Below are 20,262 nucleotides of genomic sequence, written 5' to 3'. Positions count from 1 at the left end.
CAACATCGCAGTCTCACCACATATACTCACAATTTTGTGGGCAAACACATTCATACTGCTCACAGAAACAGAAACACGCACTAACATACACTCTTATACTCTGAAACAACACCGGAACCACCCGCACTCTTCATCCACACCAAAACATATTAACTTTAAATTTTATGAACACATAAAAAAAATTTAAAAAAAACATTGAATCACAAAAAAGTAAATTTAACTTTAAAGACAAATGAGAAAATATGACAAACTGTGATGCACAGTGTGATGCACTATGAGATGGAATCTAGAGTGTGTCAGATGTGTGTCATGCTCGGTGTTGTGTCGTATCTGTAAAACATGAAATGTACAATAATAACAAAAGTGTGCGTACTCAGATAAACAGATGTTAATTAACAATGTGGCTCAGTCTCAATAATCTGCTTCGATTGGAAACCTCTTAAATCCACCTCATTAAGGTCAATAAGAAGGATTAACATTAAGCAATTGCTGGAAAAGTTTCTGGTTGTATCTGACATAATGATCAACTGAAAAGAAACTGTCCAATCACGATTTAGGTCGTTTCATTTTGTTCAAATATACCAGTGACAGACGGACCAGCCATTCCCTGCCCTGTTCTATTTGTTTTTAAGGTGGAATCAAAGTTTGCACTATGGAGACTCAACCACAGAAAAAAAAAAAACTCAAGCCAAAAAGGACTGACACCATGAAGGTCAAACAGAAGCCAGTGAGTTAGTTCCCCTCAGAGACATGCGGAGTGAAGGCGGAGGAAGGGGAGAGCGTGTCAGACAAACAGAGAGAATGGGCGTGATTTAAAAGAAGGGTACCATAAAGTGCTCTGTGCTCACCCTGCCGCCGTATTGCAGCATGGGGGCGGGTAGCACTCGCCCCGTCACGTGGGCCATCTCGTCGCGCACTTTGAACTGGAACTCCTGCACGAAGGGGTCGGCCTCGTAGTTGGCACTGCGCACCTGCAAGGGGAGCGGGAAAAATGAACACAGCGTCAGGCAAGTAGCTAATTACAGAAGGAGTAAAGATGAATGCAGTGTTGAAGGGTTAGAGAAGACAGACACGCTTTCAACTTCTTTTATCTAATCTGTTTGGTCACAGGACTAGTTTGACATTAAGCCTATTTGCTTTCTTGTTGAGACTTGGATAAGAAGTCGGGTAGTAATTTGTGAATTGTGCAACAGATTTGTATTTTGCAGTAAACAGTTTGTTGTGTATAATTTTTCTAGAGTGGCCGTGGATTATGGAAAAATGATTGGTGACATGCAACAGACTGTCAGGTGTCTTCACCCTCATCCAAAAGCAAACACACTACAGACTTCATTATGTCTTCCTGATAGACACTGCTCATCTGCTTGTTCTGTCCTTTACTGCCTCTCAGCCTCTGCTCCTCCACCCACACGCCTCTGACAGCTTCTAAATGAAAACACCAGCACAGTGATGTCTGCGATGATTTCCTGTGAGCGAGTCCAGTCATTTTACTCCTGGGTGAGGAGATAGGGAGATGTGGTTTAATGCGGTAAAACAGGTACCACATGTGCACTGCTGATCTGACGGTGGCCAGAGGCAGCCAGTGAACAGCCTGTCAATCTCTCCATGAGCAACACGCCGCAGGCTCTGCAGCAGCCTCGCACAAATTGAGGTCGTTATGAATCTGGCATTTTTTTCATTGACCCTGCGTAGACCTGCCATGTAACTGCCAAATGTGATGAACAAGCTCACAGACATGCTTCTGTTAACAATACAAAATGAGAATCTGGGCGAGGTGATTACCCAACAAGCAATTTGATATCAAGATGAGCAGCACAGCAACCAGCTGTTGACAAGCCTAGCAACACAGTCGTTTCATAATGACGGCATTGTGGCGTGATGTACAAATGTTACATTAAAATATTCTTTACCGACAATCCAGGATGTTACTGTCATGAAATATTGAATCTGAATTTAGCCTCACAGGCAGCATTTTGTCTCGGGTGGTATCCACACCTGCCTCCTTCACTAGACTGGCAGACCATGACCTTCTAACCTCTATAATCACCATCTAAATGATGGTCCATGCTTGTGAATGAAATGATTCTTCATAGATATATTTCAATGGAAATATTATGTGATGGAAAAAAAGTATCTTTTGTGTTTTCTGCAACTCATATTTTAACATTTATGTAAAAAAAAAAAATTGTAAATTCGAATTTCTTTCCAAATAATCTAATAAGACTGTTCCTGGAAACAACAACAAACACTTTGGTACCAATTACAGGTAACACAAAGAGCGATCAGTTGGTTCTCTTACAGTTATTTATAAATGCTAAATTAGCATAATCTTGAGACTTTTATTCAAAGGAGGGCAGGTAAGTTAAATTTGAAAATATGTGAAATGTGTCTACAAACATAAAAACAAAACAAATTCTGAATAAATTAAGTTTGTTTTAAAGAGATTGATCTGCAAGACACCGATAAATTAAACTAAATGTTTCCTGTGATAAGTAACTAGAAGATTGTTCCTGGGAAACTTTAATGAAATTATGAGGAAATAACAGATCTGTCATGTACTGTTACCGATATATTACTTAATGTCCTTTTTGTTATTAAAATGTTTTGTCTTTGACAGAAGACACCTGGATTCAGCAGGTTTCTCCACAACTCACCAGCCTGCTGATCTCCTCTTGTCTGTCGGGTGCGGAGCGAGCTGTGGCTTTGATCATCGTGGAGGTCTGATTATCCGTCAGCTTCTTGATGCATCGTTGACCTGCTACAATGTTACACACCTGCATGGAAACAAAGGCAAATGTTTAAACAATGCATGACACATTTATTATAAATAGATTTCATTCTTATTTAACCAGTAAGAGAAGTATTTTTCTGCAGTGGATCTGCTTCATATTTATACAGTTGACACACCTGGGAGCTTCCCACGGATACTGCAGATTTCATCGTATTCTGAGTTATGTTTAATAAAAGACTCTGTAACAAGGACAACAAACTTCTCTCTCACCTCCAGGGGCAGGTAGGTGTGCTTTTGCTCCTGGCCCACTTGTAGACAGGGTAAATGTGGGTACTTGAGCTGCAGGTTGTACTTCTCTCTGAAGTACTGGGCTACAGTGCGCTCCACAGTCTGACCGTTTTCCAACTGCAGAGGGAACCTGCAGAGATAAAAGAGCCCACCTAGCTTTATAGCAGTTCACAGTCATTATCTATATATCATCAAATTCATTTTTCCATATTATCCCAACATCATATATACACACAGAACATTGCCATAGATATGAATCATTCCTTTTAATGTCATGAAAGTAATTTGAGGGAGTACACGAAGTGACCTATTCAACTTTGAATGCGACACAGCTACTTCCCTAATGACTCATGTTGAATGCATGCTTGTCAGATGACTCAGCCATTATCTTCTTTTTTTTTGGGGGGGGGGGGTACAGAACTGGTGATCACATGTTCTGTGGTTCATGTCCACTGCCACCACCCTCAACCTATCCACACACACTCCTCCCAAAGTCTCCTGTTCCCTCTCCCACCCAGACGGCTGACTCACGTTTGATGGCTCGCAGGCCGACGGGTCACGTTGCAGACGCGGTACTTCCTCCGCATGGTTCCACAATGTGTCACCTCCACCTTTAAACCTGTTGAATAATACAAAGTGTTGGAGCAGCATTAGACATGTTTCTGTTTGTGGCTGGCATTTGCTTTCCTTGCTCCTTTAAAACAATCTCCTTCCTCACATGCAGCAAACACATGGCTTCACCTTTGATTTCTTTGGTGAATTTGACGCGGTGCGAGTCCGTGAGAGGGCGGGGCTGCTCGTCTATGTTGTGGATGTCCAGCACTTCACACATGAACTGGATGACAGGCTGGGCCTTGTAGAATGCAGTGGCAGAAACTGCAACGTAGAACAAGGACGAGAGTCATTTAAGGCAAAAATAAAACAAAACAGTGGAGAGCAACAACTATGTTTTGTGATTCAACAATGTTACATCACTTGTTACATCACAGCAAAACATTTAAACAGCTTTACAAAGTTTACTGATCATTGTGTTTAGCATTAAACTCAGACTGTGAAGGGTCCTGATGATTCCAATAGACCAATTAGGAGTCGACGTAACAGTTTCATCACTCTAACTGCGCCTGCATCGTGGTGGCAGAATGTGCTGTCCTTGTATGAACTAAGGTTATGAAATAATATTGATTAACAGAGATGTGCCTTTTTAATATCTGTTTTTCTATTAAGATTTAAAATAGCTCATATTCAGTATCATACTTGACTTTAAATTTAATGTGATCTGTTCACTCACTAGAGGGCAGTACCACGGCAAAAATGCCATCTGATGAATCTTGGGGTTTAATAGGGGTTCTGCAAGTGATAGATTTTAAACCTGAGTGAGAATGAAAAGACACATATGGTCTGTTGCTCTGGAATGAGGAATGAGAGTCTGTAGAGTATGTAGAGTGGCTGGCAGATTGGATCCTGAGTCACGCACAGCTTCTTAATGACACGTGCAAACAATCTGTTGTCCGGAAAGTTGCTTGAGTTTTTGAGATGCAATATTGACCAGTACATCTCACTTGACATGGACTTGTTACTGAGTTTGGAGGCCGTTGTATGTTTACATATATATATACTTCATTAGTCCTATTACCTAAAAGTATGCAGGCACAGTCCGATGGTTTATACAACTCTTTATATGTTAAAAAACTAAATCAATGATGCACTGGATCCACAACCAACCAACATCAAGTTGCAACTTGCAAGTTTAAGTCCTAAATATATACAATTAATATCAAGTACACTGGATATTCCCTACTTTTATTATTTTTTAATAATAGGAGAAACATTGACTGCTGGTAAAATCATAAACTGTGGAGCAAATGCACATGGATGAGATGTGTGGAGGAAGTTAAGGTGAGAGCTCATAAGAAAACCCGAAACTCAGACTTTTACTTGAAACAATCGAAGATGTAAAAAGAGAACAGATACCATCGTGAAGACATGGCCCCACTTTACATGGCAGAGAAAAGGTTTCACAAAACAAGCCATGGTAGTAAAGCAACAATATGTACTAGTGAATTATAAGTAAAGGTAGTAATATTCTTTCTAATAATATGGATAATGTGGAAATATAATATATATAATATAATATTTGGGATATGAAATGTTAGTTATCCCTTCAGCCCTACATGATGCCATGCTGAAGAGTTAGAAAACAAGTGCATTGCAGAAAGTTGCCGCTCTGGTTTGCTGCTGGAGAGCAGACTGGTGGTGACTAATTGATTTCCAAGGATGAGAAGGCGGGAAAGTGAGACAAAGAGAGAATGAGAGGGAAAGATTTAAATAGAGAGGCTTCAAGCACTTGGAGCAAAACAAAAGCAGTCTGAAGGAAATGCTCCACACATCTGCCCTCCTGACCCGAGCAACACCCACCAGTCTAACTCATGTAGGCACAACTACTACCACACAACTACACACGCACACACATGCACACACACACACAAGCTGCCCTCCGTCTCCACAGCAACCAACCAGTCAGTTCCCATCCAGCTAAGAACCCAAGTTCCTCCAAGCTCCTCTATCAATCTCACACAAACACACACGCACAGCAGAGCCTCCAACCACCTCCTGCAGTGTGCATATGGAGAAAGAAATCTCTGCGCCACCCTTCCTGTTACAATTTTTTTTCACAAATAATAACAGATTGAAATTGAAGCTCCCTATTCCAGGTCATCAAACAGATTTTTTCTTTTTTTTTTTATGCTGACAAGGGGCCAGAGTCAGAGCCAATTACCAAAATAGATCTTGAAACATTAAATTTGTATCCGAAAAGCTGTTTCTCAGCCAGAGGAACTGGATCCATACTGACTAACTGAATCTGCGGGTCTACAAATAAAAGAACCTGCGATAAAAAAGCAAATAAATATCTGAGCTTATGAGAAATGTGCTGTTGAAAAAGTAACTATTTGGTTCCCATGCACAGAACTGAAGTCTCCATAATGACTAAAAACCATTAATAGAAACCTGACGACCTTCTGTAGGTCAAAAGAAATAGTAGCTCACATTAAATTTATGTTAAATTCCAACTATCAAATTTCCTTAAACATAACATCAATGAGAGTAAACTGATCATGAACAAATCTCTAAAAATAGCTTGTATCACAGCGGCTCCATGTCGTTCTAATCAATGTGTTAAATTATTAAAACCTAATTTTCCCATCTGTAACAGAGGAACAGAGAAAACAATTTCTGAGTGAATGTGCGAGAGAAGAGTTTCATTTTTAAACAAAGATTGAATCGCAGAAGAAAACGTTGTGAATCCTCCACATCTGACTGTGTCTGCAGCAGTGAGCAATAAAAAACAACTGTTGCGTTAATATGATTGAAAGCTGTGAGGCCATATTGAACCTCTTGGGAGACATCACAGTAAAATCAGAGCGAGGCAAACAATGTCGATTGGTTCTCACCGTCAATGTTGAGCATCATCTTCCACATGGCGGGCCGCACAGATTGATGGAAGCCAAACCAAACCTCCCTCCCGCCTCCCAGGGGATGGTCATAGCCCTCTGGAGCCGAGAAGAAGGATCGACCCACTGGAGTATACCTTGATATGGGAAAGTGACAATAATTAAAAAAGTGCTGAGAGAATAAAGAGATGAAAGATACAGTAAACAATCCTAGGGAGTGGGAAAAAAGAAGAGAAGGAGTTAATGGTGTAAATAGGAAAGGGCGCTGGAGAAGACTGGACATGTGATCTCAAGCTGGACTGAGGAGTTTTAAATTCCAGACCGATTTTGAAATCGGGTTGCATCACACAGGAGAATCTTTGCAGATATTCACACGTCCGAATGGCAAAAATATTTGGCACATCACACATTACAGGGTTTTTATCAAGACGATTGCTCCAGAGGCAGCAACCCCCTCACATTCGTCATGTGACCTCATGGGGAAGCAGATGTAAACAAAATGGATGTGCTATGGTTGCTCCAATGTTAATGAACAAAAGCAGAAGGCTGAACGAGTCTGGACGAAAAACGGTCAGAGAGACACGACCCAACATCTTTTCTTCGGGTGAGATTTCAACGGTCAGTTAAGTCATGAAATTGTAGCCTGTAGATTTCCCAGCTTTCACATCCTAAATTGAGAATATAAGTCAATGTGTGTTAAACAGTGTCAGATTCAGTGGCTCTTCAATGTGGGCTGAAAATACGTTTGTGAAATAAGAGGGTGTTGACACTGCCTGGACCCATTAACCTCTTATTACTCTGCCCAGGGTGAATAATTGCACAGGAACAACATTTCTCTCGGTAACACCTGTATTGTCAATGTGTCAAGATGCCAATGAAACACTGGGCGGCCGACACCTGCGAGAGCGGAGCTAAACGAAAGCTGTCGATATAACAATTTCTAATAATGCTCTGACAAAGGTTTTCATTAAGGCGCTGCTGATATTGCGTTTAACGCTGCTCTGGCTGCGGCTTAGGAGAGTGATATCGAGTGAAAGATTGTACGAGGTCAAGTATGAAGCTGAGCTCATATAAGCTGTGTTTGACTTCCGTTGGGATCATAGAGCTGATATTGATGCCACGGTGACAAAACAAATATATAGTGTTTGCTATAAGTTATAGAGGGATAATTTTTTACTATGTGTTTGACTCAAGAGGGAGGTGAGGAAAGCAAAGTATGTTTGACATTATTAGTTCTTTACAGATCATTCTAAAACATTTACATTTTCTATTTAGGCCCAAGCATCATTAAGAGAGTGAGTGTGTCTCTTAATGGAAAATAATGTCACATGAAAACTTCCGCTCACTTCATGGATGGCAGGTGTCGCAGGACCACGTCCACTGCATGAACAGGGTTGGTGCTGATGGGTTTGTCCAGCTCGAGAGGCTCAGGCATGCTGCGGCCAGTCAGCACCTCATGGAGCATGTGCCAGCTGACCAGAGACACGAACTTGATGGAAACTTTGAAGGGACGATCTTTCCCTCCCTCTCCTGGTAGAGTGACATCCAGGTCCACCTGTGAGGGGAAAAGAAAAAGGGAGGACAGAGAGGATCAGATCACATGGGCTGTTTTAACACAGCCCATTTCTCACTCGCAACTGACGCAAAACTGGAAGAATACAATTATCTCCGATGAAAAAGATATGCAATACACAAAGAAGATATTAACTTTAAAAGACGAGATTCTATGAAGAACGACTTCATGCCTAAAAAGAGCTTTAAAGAAGTTTGTGTTTGCTGTTAAGGTCTGATGCATTTGTGTACTTTCTTCTGTAAGTGCATGTGTGTCTGCGCAGGCTATGTGCAGGTTATGATTGTGTGTTTGCACTTGTGAGATCTTGTTTCCAGCTCACCCCTGCAGGTGCCACAGGTAGAGGGTTGGCTGTGTACAGGCTCCTCTTTCCATCGTACACTGGCCTGCGATCCCCAAAGATTGTCACCTTGAAGTGCTGCACCATCGAGTCGACCACCTCCCTGTACAACACAGACAGACTTTCAGTTCAACTGTGCCTGGTAAAGTACTGACATTAGAATCATCTGTGAACCAGAAGTCACGGATTAAAACCCCAAATATATCTCATGTGCCCGTCAACCGTCATTTATCCCTCAGCAAAACACAGCAAACTTGGGATCTCACTCTTTGTAAGATGCTCTAAATTAGATATTAGCTTAGTGCACATTTCTAAATGTTAGAAGATTAAAGATACAGGAGACGTTTTAAAGATAAGATCCACCGTACCTGTTGACTCGCCGTGGACACTTGTCAGGCTTGATGTCCACCTCGTAGAGGTAGACATCCATCTTGGGGATCTCCACCTGGAAGCAGTTGGCCAGCAGCTTGATGGGCTTCCCCATGGTGCCATAGCCAGGCCGCCGAGGCATGGAGAACAGGGACTGGGCCCCAACGGCTCCTGAGACAAAAACAAGGGGGAAGAAGTATGAATTTTTAAAAACTTGTTCAGGTCATTCAGGGTGAAGATGTGCAAATAAATCATGTTGTGCTAGACTGATATTACTGACAGATATCAGTTTATCAGTAAAGTATACACGAGTGGCTGATGGTGGGGGGAAAAAACAACCAGTGGAATTCCAAATGTCAAGATAAGATACGTATAGGGGAAACACCAAGAGCAAGCACGTTTGAGCATGTTTGACTTGGACATTTTAAACATTTAAAAGCAAACACACACACACACACACACCACACCATCAAACAACTCTCACACCTCGATGCAATGTGCACTTTGAATTCCATCTGATAAACAGAGAAAAGTACAGAGATAACTTGAAAGTGTGAGGGGAATAAAGTTGGTTTCACAATTAACACGCCGAAGAGGAAAAACATCACTGCACCCAGCACTGTAACCACGTGCATGAGCATTTCAACGTGCACCAACTCTAAAGTTACACACTGGCCGACACACTGTGTATTCTGGAAATACACACACGAAACACAGGTTCATTAACCACATAAGTGCAACAGGAAGTGTGTGGATCGGCAAATGGAATTGAAATGATGATGACATCTTCGCTGTCGCATTTGGAAAAAGAAACCACTTAATATTGTGACGTTCCACCGGGTTTTCCTCTGAAGCTGCTTAATTTCACTGCAGAGGAAACAAAAAAAAAGCAGGTTCTTATAGATGACTAACGCAAAAATGACTCACATTACGTATACTTTTACTTCTTACTGTTACTGAACTTATGACGGGACTGAAGATTTGACTTAAATGTCAGTTATTCATAATAAAATACACTTTCTCTTCCTGTGTTCTACAATAGACAGAGACAGAGCATTAAACCGCCAATATATAACTTCAGCCGCTGAGGGTCTCTCAATCAAAACAACAACAAAAGACTGGGTTTGATGAAGCTGTGAAGGAGCTTGGGATCATGGGAGTTGTGTTCACCACCACCTACTCAGGTGCAAATCATGTTCACAGATGATGTTAAGTTTTACTTACAGAGGCAGCAATGAATTATCATCGTCTTTTACAAGAGACGTCCTTCGTGCCTCATTCGCCCCAGAAGTTATATCAGAGACGGACAAAGCAACGAGTAAAGCGGATATGACGCAAAAAGAAGACAAAATGAAACGTACCGTTAACTAGAATAAAACTGTGGATTTCTCATTTTGGGTAATTTAGGTAAACAAGAGAACAAAATATATATAAGACAGTTTCATGACTGCTGATATTTGCTTTGTGTGTGTTTCACATGCTTTTACGTGACCCACACTTCTAAAAATGGTATTTCTGCATATGTACACACAAACAAACAAAAAAACCATGAGTCACTTTGATCCAGAAACAAATGAGTTCTCTTAAACCTCATGGGAAACACTCATGTCAGTGTTATTTTGGGTCTGCTGAGGCTTGTCCTCCACATCAGACTTGAGAGAACAAATCTCTTTGCTGACCTGCCAATATAATGTCTGGATTAAAAATCATGATGCTATCATGTGTTTTGCCATTCTTATGCAAGAGCCGCCAACTTTAGACAAAAACTCAGATGAGACTCATCAATTTTCCTGGCAAATGTTGCTTCCTTTCCCCCCCCCCCTCCCTCTACACCCCGTGGCTTTATTTAATTGTTTTCACTATTATTCAACCGTCTTGTTCTGTGTTGTCCGGTCCGCTCCAGTCTCAACCAAAAAAGAAAACTGCCCCAGATGTGTCACCGATAAATGAGAGTCGTGGTTTGAGTGTGATTCATCACCGATTTGACTCACAGCCTCACATGTGTGGGTGATGTGAGGGTTGAGGGCCCCGCAGAAGGGAAGTTCAAAAAAATCCTCCTACGACGGAACAGAAACCTTTTGTGAGGTAACGGCAGACAACATGAGCAAACCCTGACTGTTTGTTTACAGTCAGGAAGCTTTGGAAATGTGTGTTTTCTGGTCTGGTCCCTTTATTCTGCGTCTCCTCTGATGGGCTGTGGAGTCTAACAGGGTTGATGGAGGGTGTAGCTCTTGTGTTTGAAACAGTCTGCTGGGAGAAAATTATAAAAAAAATACAAATAAATTTAAAAAAGGAAGGCGGAGAAAAGTCTTGAACTTCTACCACTGCTGTCACTCTCATAGAAAACTATGTGCACGCTAAGTTTTGTATTGGTAATTCCCTTGGGGGCCCTTTGTGAAAATTACGAGGGAAGTCCAATTTCACATAAGCAAGAATGACGAAAAGAAAGACAACTATGGCGACACAAATGAGGTCGCCTACCATGAGGTGTGACTCGTCCCAGTTCCTAATTCAGGCAATTTCAGGACTCAATAAGTCCTGAATTTAAACGTCAACAGCGTCTTCCGTTACTGAGAGAACATTTTAAATGTGTGATGGTCCCGGTGAAGTCAGCGAGTAGGAGGGGAAAAGCAGGGAGTGGCAGGATTAGAGAGTGGGTTAGGTTTTCTGACTTTCATCTGCCTCTCTGCACTGGCTTCCATCCAGCGTGAGTCAGGGAGCCACCATGGGCAGAGAAACACACAGCGGAGCATCCTGCTTCTTTCTCCTGGAGTTACAGGAGAAATGGCAGGGTGAGGGAAAAAGAAAACACCACACAGGGTTAAGTTTTGGTATTCCACCCCCTTGTGCAGACACACACACACGCACACAACCACTTGTTTTCATTATTTTGGTATGGAACCCACACAAGGAGACAGGCAGTAATTAGTAGCAGTGGTATTGCAAACACACACTGAAATAATGAGCTTATATTTCCCACATTACACACGGACAGTTGCTATACTTTTGGCAATTTGTGCAAACAAGAGCGCAGATGCTCCCTGATTTTTAAATTCAAACAAAGTATTCCTGACCCACCACAATCTCCAAGGCCAGACCTCCATCGAAGCGCTTGATAGCACAAAGTAACCGCCAACCCGCAGACGTGATTTCTGTTTGGATGCTGGCAACGTGACAAGATGCACACAAGCATCAAAACAACCAATAACAAAGTTGTGTGGGTTTGATCAAAACACCGTCACCATGATATTAGGCTGGGCGGCCTCTGCATTCTTTGGCTTCCTGTGACTCTTGTAGATCTGGCAGATTGTGGCTCTTGCAGGAAAGTTTGAGATACTGTGATGTTGATATGTTCAGGTTCCCTTTGCAGTGGTGGGCGTGATTCAGAAGAGCCCGACCAATACGAGCCTTTCACGGTCTTATCAGTTTCTTTGTTAATGTTTGCTGAAATGTGCAGATATGAAAACTTTTATTTTACAGATTTAAACATGCAGGAAAGATGTGCATTTATGTTAATAATATATTTAAAAATATATTTTTATGGATTCAAGCTCTACATATTTGGTTGGATTTGATTTTTCTTTCTTCCTGTAAAATGTCAACCCTCAAGTACATTTCTTTGTTGTAAGGGATAACAACATCTTAGGGATTATTGCCAATTTAAATCAGGGTCAGTATCTGCCACAAAAATCCACTGTCTTTTTAAAACCAGATGATTGCAGCAGTTGAAGAAAACTGCCTTCAGTGACGACTGCTTGCTGTGAACACTGAGCAACAACATGAGGCACGTGGCAGGCGATAACACCTGGCTTGTCGCACAGGTGTGTGTTTGCGAACAGCCATACTGACCCTGATCAAACCGCAAAGGCCTCCTTCCTATCTGCACCTCTTGGAAAGTGTGTGTTTCTGTTGCCGTTCACAAACAGACAAAACAAATGTGTTTGTCCAGAGGAGCAGGAGCGAGGGGGTCAGAGAGAGAGAGAGAGAGAGAGGTTGTCAAACCGGGGGGGTTGGAGGTGGGAGCAACTGCAACCAGCGATAAAAGAGGAACTTGACTGACTCGGACATTTGCGTTCTCACATACGGCCCCTTCAGGAAAACGTCCAGAGTTCAGTGCTTGTCTGAGAACGGCTTTGTTTTCATGCTTAATATGATGACTAAGACCTTGACAGTCAAAAGCACCCTCACTGGGCTTGTTGGGTGTGTGGGAAGCTGTACAACCCCTAACACATGCAGATGCTTGGGTGAGTTTACAGGAACACCAACTTACTGCCAGACTAAACACAAAACTAATCAACAAGTACTTATCAGGGATGCGATGACCTCTACTGTTTGAAGGTGACGTGCAATACTTTGCTATGACAGATACTGAAAGCTCACCGACAACCACGCATCAGAAGGTTTATTGACTCTACCAACAGCGAGCGGAGGAGTTCAAGGAAACCTCCTCTTATTGCGATGAAAAATGCCACACTGTGTTTGTGTACGCACTTTCAGATAATTACAGGAAGGACATGCTTTGACAAACAGAAGACACAAGATTTAATCCTCCCCCAGTCTGTAAGTATGTTTCTCATTTCCTAAGCTGCAGACAGTAAGAGATCACAGAGGTGGGAAAACCCTTCTTTACCATGAATACCATCAGTGTGTTTCAGTGAAATGAAACTATGACAGATGTGGGTTGCGATTGCCATTGGAAATTGATGCAATAGCCCTGGGCATATTGCAATGTGCAAGAAAAAGTAATTATTGTTTTCACATTTATTTTGAAGGAACCCACTCTCTATAACCTAGTTCTAGTTTGGGTTTGTCATTACACTGACTGCTGTTTACTGTACCGGCCTTTTAAGATTCTGCAAGCAACAAAATCTTTCTTAAAATCAAATTTGTAAATATCTTTGAATATTTCTTAACTTTAACTACCACTGAAGTTCTAAAAATAACTGTTTGGGGTTTACATTAGGAAAATAAATCAATTATCATCAGGGACGATAATTCATGTTGATGTCAATGAAACTGTGTTGATGAATGCAAGTCATGTACTTCAGTTAACATTTAGTGTGCAGAGGCAAGAACCCTTTGGAATTACCTGCATTTATTTATTTATACATCTGTCTTAAAATATGTTCACATCTAAGAAATAGCAATGCTGACTGTGGGTTTAGGTTAAAGCTTTTCCTTATTAAAAGAAAAACGGACATTTTGAGTTTTCTATCCACAAGAAGCGTACGCTGATGCAAAACATGATCTCAGACGATCAATTAGGGCTGAGCAATAAAATTAATTGGAACATAATCTTTTATCAATAACAATATACAGAAGTGCAAAATATATCAATATATAATGCTTATGCATTGTGTGAAACATTTGTCATGTTCTGCAGCTGAAAGAAGAACTGGAACGATGACACTAGGATTGATTTGTTTGATGTGAAGAACGCAACACCAATGTGAAAACAGCCTCACGGCGGTTAAGTTAGGTGGAGGAAGCCTGAATATGGGCTGAATCAATTCCCAGTTTTATCAAGGTATCTTTAAGGATAATGCAATGTTGCTATCCAGCAGCTTAAGCTCTGTGCAAGTTAGCTGACGCAGCAGGACAATGACCCTAAACATTGCTGTAAATCTGCTACAGAATGACTTCAGAGACCTCAAGAGAGTCGTTCACACCAGTCAAAAGCAGTTCTGGAGGAAGAATAGTTCAAAATTCCTCCTAATCATTGTGCAGGTCTGAGCCAAAGCTACCACGACTGCTCGTTTAAGGGCTGCTGCTGCCAGAGGAAGTTCGGCCACTTGAATAAATTACCACTTTCCCAAACTTTTTCCACTAAGACTGTAAATGTTTAATGAATGTGTTCAATAAATTCAACAAGGATTATAATTGCCTGCATGTTATTAGTGTAAAAACATTGGGTTTTTCTGTATGTGTGACTTTGATAAAAATCAAAACACATTTTATTACAAATAAATGAAGAAAAGCAGGTAATTCCAGATGGTTCACATCCCTTTTTGCCACTTTTTCTTCCTAATGTCCAAGTCCAAGTTTCAGCAAATGTTAATGCTGCCAATGTTCTACAAACTCTAAAGCGATATCCAGATGAAAAGCTATGATTTAATGTGCTTATACCTTGCAAGCTTGAGAGACATCTCTTACATGTTGGTAGTTTCCTCTTTCAGAGAACAGCCGCTGTGCTCAGCTGGAATTTATGTCACTTACACAGTTCTCCAACAGTAACATGGATTCATGGCAGAAATACAGTATCAAAACAACTCCTACGAGTGCTGCAACATAATCTACTTTTCCGCCGCCCATCAGCATTCCCAATAAGTTTCACACACACCTTCGGTTTTCTGCTCATGCACTCAACTCATTTTGTGTGCTGCTTGTGTGTGGTTACAGTTGGCTACACTACGCTTGGACGTACTCCACCACTTTTTGTTGGCAGATGAGTTTTACACAAGTCAACTGGCTCAGTGAAGTGCTGCAGTCGCCCTTTGCGGTTTAAGCAATCATCAATCTTCCAGCATACATACACACAACACACTCATCAATGTTAGAAATGCCTTTTCCTGGCCATTGTTCCTGAAGAGAACTTATCAAACTTTATTGTCAGTGTTTTACTGAATTAGTTTCAAACATGCATTAATAATAATTAGTAACCAACAACATTGACATTACGAGTCAAATCTGTACTCAAAGACTCATTCTTTATTTGTCACACCAGGAACAAATAGCTCACAATACAGAAATCATTGTATCTGAGGAGAGAGTAACACTAAATACATTTCTTTGAATCAAAGGAAAATCGCAGGTATAGAATGTAGTTATTGAAGAGTCACCAGTGCTACAGCGCAATCGTCCAGATGTAATAATCACTGGCGAACCAGAAATCAATAAACAAATAATTATGATATCATACACCAATAATCAGGATCCTTTTCTTAGCAATAACATTTTTTCAGAAACATCTCAGCAATGCGAACTCGTTCCACTCTGCTACTTTGCAACACAACACAGTCACACTGTGCACAGTGGGCTGGGATCCAGAATAACTGGATAGTGAGAAGCTAGGCTGACGTCCAGTCCCTGCTAACCACCACATCCCCCCACTACACAAACGTCTACGCTGCTAACGAGTGCACATGTCCACACACATACAGGCCCACACACACACACACACACACACACACACACAATACAGCTGTTGTGTTTCTAATCCAGAGAGGCCTGAGCTGTGGGAACAGGGCTAGTGCTCGGCGGCGAAGCACAATAGCGTCAGTCACAGCAGGCAGAAAGTAGAAACACACGCACATGTATGCACAGAAAGACTTATAGATGGCGAGGACGGATCGATGCACATAACACACAGTCAGACTCCTCTCTCCGACTCCCCTCACCAACCTCAAGGGTGTTGCGTCTGGCACCCATGGGAGTCAACTCCACTCTCTGCCGCGGATAAACACCAGCAGGCGGCCACATACTGACAAGCTGACAAAGGCCTGGTCAGTCACAACAACATGCAAAATTGTTGACATCATCCTCAGGGCACACCTGAGGTTGAGTGAGAGCAGAGGACGGCACATGACAGGAAAATACCATGGGTGGGTTGAGGGGTTCAGAGGGGTTATGAATTATCTGCAGTAAGAACATTGTGACACAGGTCGGTGACGAACAGCTACACACAGAGACAGATAACTGTACAATAGAGTGTGGACACCCAACAGGACCAGACAGGCTGGGCCGAGCCAATTTTGAAATTACATTCAGGTCGGGCTGGTCACGTTGGCTGGACTGATTTTTTTAATGTCTGTCTATAATCGAGGAACAAGCACTAACCGCGCGTGTCAAGGGCAGGGTAACACAAACACAGTGCAGCTTATAATAACTGCATCGGGCTCAGTTCTGGTTCAGACACAAAATAACAGAATGCATGTCAGGCACAGGCTTGATTCGTTTTCTCTCGGGCTCGGACGGGTTCAGACAGAGAAATGCAGCTCGAGCCGCACTCGAGTGTCCATTTCACTTACATTTATAAAACATTACAAATCCTGCTCATTTATTAAAACTCTATTTGTTTTTAAACAAAGCTCAAGAAGAACGGAGCTAATTACTTTATAAAAACTGGAATGTTTGTTTAATTAATCTCTGGTAAAATGTTGATATTGTAAAGGCAAATGAGAATAATCAGTACATGCTTTATAAGTGAAATTCCATAATGTTTTTGATTAAACAGCCCAAGCAAAAAAACTGAAGGAGCTGACCACAGATTATTTCATAACCGTCATACAACTAGTCTTAAAATAAAATGATCAGGTTAAAAACCTCCACACAGAGTATGAGCTATGTTAAACTGAACAGGAGATTCTACTTGAGCGAGCTAAATGAAGCCCTCTGTCCTCACGGAGCTGCTACGCCTGCCCGAGTGAAACAGGGGTTCCAGGAGTTGTTGACTTTATCTGTTGACTTGGGCATGTCCGCTGCTGTTACTCTGACACTCTACATGCTCTCTAATAAATTCATTAGAGCCAAAGCAAGTACTCGGATTATCGGGTCATGTCAGTGTCTTAACCAGGATTTCTTACTGGCATTAAAAGGGTCTGCTTGCTAAAATGATTTGTCATGCTCATCAGCATGTTTTTCACCAGACGATGACCCTGTTTCTTTGGACAGTCCTTATCCCTGGCTGTGTATCGTCCCAAAAAACAACCCGCTGAACTTCAGGATGGAGAAGAGACAAGAAACCGACTTTACACAAGCAACATATTCACCTTCTTACAATTTGATGGTTTTGATAAAATAAGGTTGTGCACTTATTGTGGGCGAAGTGCACTTTTTTTGGGTAGGCAACAGTTGCTCATCATGATGAACGTGCTGAAAGACGGATGAAATTCACATCTGGTTTTTGCTGTTAAAACGTCGTAACCAAAACACAAGAATAAACACATGACTATTTTTTTTTACCTTTAATCATATGAGAAGCATTTAAATCTACTTCTTTGATTACATACAAATATACTTACATAGTAGGAAATTACCAGCTGGACCTTTGAATGTCAGAATAGCTGCTGAACTATATTCAGAGTGTGGGGAATACTGACGGGAGATATTAACGTGAATTCATCTCCCTGCCTCTGAGCAGATTTCTGTCTGCCATGCAGTGAACCCCCTCCCCAACAAAACACAGAAACTTTCCCATTCAATTCCCTCTCTTCCTGTCCATAACCTCCCCCTAAAATGAGCCCCTTTCAGCTCCCCCAAAAACAGGACTCAGGAAGGGGGAAAGAGGAGGGAGGAGGTGGTGGAAAAGAAGCGTGGTCTGGCTGCTCTGGCTCCTAATCTCTGTGACACATCACAACCTTCAGCCTTTCCTCGTCTCTCCTCCTCCTCCTCCTCCTCTCTCCTCCTCCTCCTCTCCCTCCTACTCACTAAGACATACACACTACCTCCCTTGACTTCTCCCTCCGTCGCCTCAGCCCACTTGCAAGAGTTTGCCGCTCTGACATCAGCATGTGTCAGACAGCAAAGCTCTTCATGTTTCTACTACACAGACATAAATAAATAAGACTTTTTTTTTTACTGAACAGAGTACGTACCGCAGAGGGCGGATTCACACCATCATAAAAAAATGGCAGAATATTTGGAGTTCACTTGTTGGTGTTTACTTTGTTCCACATGGGTAAAGCTACGGTACACTTCAAGTGCTTGGATGAAACAGCATTGTTTCTTTTTTTATTAAGATGCTCTCTGACATGTCGCTCTGACAACAAAAAACATGGAGCATGGTGATACATCAGTGGACAATTAATTTCTATCAGCATCAGTCTGGGTTAGAGTCTGGCAGACATGTGGAATGTCACTGTTAAAAAGACAAACTGAGGCTTTTATATCTAAGATAATTGTAAATGTCGTCATGTTGTGATTCATGATCTGTTGAAAAACTTTGGTCAGATCAAGATGGGTCATCAGGAAGGGTGTTTTCGTTTTCTTCAGCAAAATAAAAACTAAGACAAAGTTATCTCTTATACAAAACGAGCAAGGACACACTGCATTTTCAAGGAGACCTACATCAATATGCCAATGGTGAGCCTTATGGGTGGCAGGGGTTGTGGATGGGGGTAGTCTATTGTCAATGGGCTGTTTGAATTGACTGAGTATTATGGGGATGGACTGCAAATCAAGCACTAAGCCGTCCCTCAAAGCCGACCCCAGTGTCTGTACAAAATCCCCAGAGAGCTGGAATACAAGGGGGATGACAGGGAAGGCAGCGTTTCCCACTGAGGCAGAGAAAGGGAAATAGAGGCCACGACGGCGGGCGGGGTACGGGATGGGGGGGTATGTAAATTTTTTAAAAAGAGCGGGAAACACAGACGCACGAGAAAGAAGGGGGTAGGAAATGGTGACAGAGAGACTTGCCAAAGAACAAAAGTAAGCAACACAACAAACAAGCAGAAAATATGCTAATATCTGATGTTCTTAAAAAAAACCCTGGAGACGTTCTTCATGAAACCATTAATATTCCCCTTCAGTGTTAATGGACAGAAAAACCCCCGTCCACCAGGGCTGCCTTTCATGACAAGCTGACTCATCTCTAGCTAACTCAAATCCCACCTGGTCACCAAGTGTAGTGCGACAGGTGGAGGGTGGGGAGGCCCCCCCCCTGCTGTCCTGAATCTGCCATCTCATTGTCTTCCAGTAAGCTGCATCCTTCACGGTGCCACGTAACCAGGCTCTTACACATTCGATGTTCTCGGGTTAAACATGTGCTATTCTCACCCCACAGAGGCTACAGGTAACTTTGCTTTGACGGAGCAGACAAACCACTTCCACCCGAATGATGTTTTTTTTTCACCGTCATGCTTCAAACATGCTTTGAGGAGTATCTAGACTTTGTTACCTTTTTGCAGATGTTACCTAAGCTAAACAGACAGGCTGCTGGTTAGACATTATTAATTTAACTCATCTCCTCTCAACTATCTTATCTAACTCGCAGCAGGAAAGCAAATTGGAATTTTCCCCAGAATGACAATTGTTCCTGGAAAAGGTCTGAAACCAGCATGACATACCCATAACTTAATTCTGAATGTACGTGTAATAAACTGCTTTATAATAAAATATTTAACTTAGATTATATTTAACTATATGGCCTTTTCCGAAATGCATCATTGGAATCGTCTGACTAGTTTTTTGGACCTTAACCACAATGTAGCATCAAATCAACACTAAAGGGACAAGCTGTTTGTGGACATACCACAGGGTTAGCGCTTAAAATGAATTTGATTTGCTTAAGGCTCTGAAAGCCTTGCACTCATTATAGTCCTAGTGCTAAGCTCCCCAGAGCCATGGTTTCCATGCCACATGTGCTGCTACTTAGATTACTACTGGGGAGAAGGGTAACTGTCCATTTCTGAGCAGGCAAATGCTATTGATTTGCATTTTCTCACGCTGCTCTGCGGGCCATGGCAGACTGATGGAGGGCCTCCTTTTAATCATTCACCCATAAATGGCGCTTACTGGT

General features: G+C 41.9%; 1 protein-coding gene across 3 annotated transcripts in view; it reads right to left on the bottom strand.

The window, feature by feature from the left end:
• The window catches only part of ago3a (argonaute RISC catalytic component 3a), a 34,379-nt gene that overhangs the window by 11,878 nt on the left and 2,239 nt on the right, over positions 1-20,262 (bottom strand). Inside the window, exons 2-11 of one of the 3 annotated variants that reach the window (XM_069536624.1) lie at positions 8,747-8,918; positions 8,361-8,481; positions 7,815-8,023; positions 6,469-6,605; positions 3,761-3,895; positions 3,551-3,638; positions 3,002-3,149; positions 2,655-2,774; positions 849-971; positions 90-128 (exon numbers count right to left, since the gene is read on the bottom strand). In XM_069536624.1, coding sequence (XP_069392725.1) covers positions 90-128; positions 849-971; positions 2,655-2,774; positions 3,002-3,149; positions 3,551-3,638; positions 3,761-3,895; positions 6,469-6,605; positions 7,815-8,023; positions 8,361-8,481; positions 8,747-8,918 — 1,292 coding nt within the window. Of the gene's footprint in view, positions 1-89; positions 129-827; positions 972-2,654; positions 2,775-3,001; positions 3,150-3,550; positions 3,639-3,760; positions 3,896-6,468; positions 6,606-7,814; positions 8,024-8,360; positions 8,482-8,746; positions 8,919-20,262 lie in introns of all 3 variants that reach the window. The other 2 variants (XM_020092863.2, XM_020092864.2) reach the window with 2 other exon arrangements.

The sequence above is a fragment of the Paralichthys olivaceus genome, chromosome 13 (genome assembly GCF_024713975.1).
Source record: "Paralichthys olivaceus isolate ysfri-2021 chromosome 13, ASM2471397v2, whole genome shotgun sequence".
NCBI classification, from domain to species: Eukaryota; Metazoa; Chordata; class Actinopteri; order Pleuronectiformes; family Paralichthyidae; genus Paralichthys; species Paralichthys olivaceus.
This window is presented reverse-complemented; position numbering and strand designations above follow the sequence as displayed.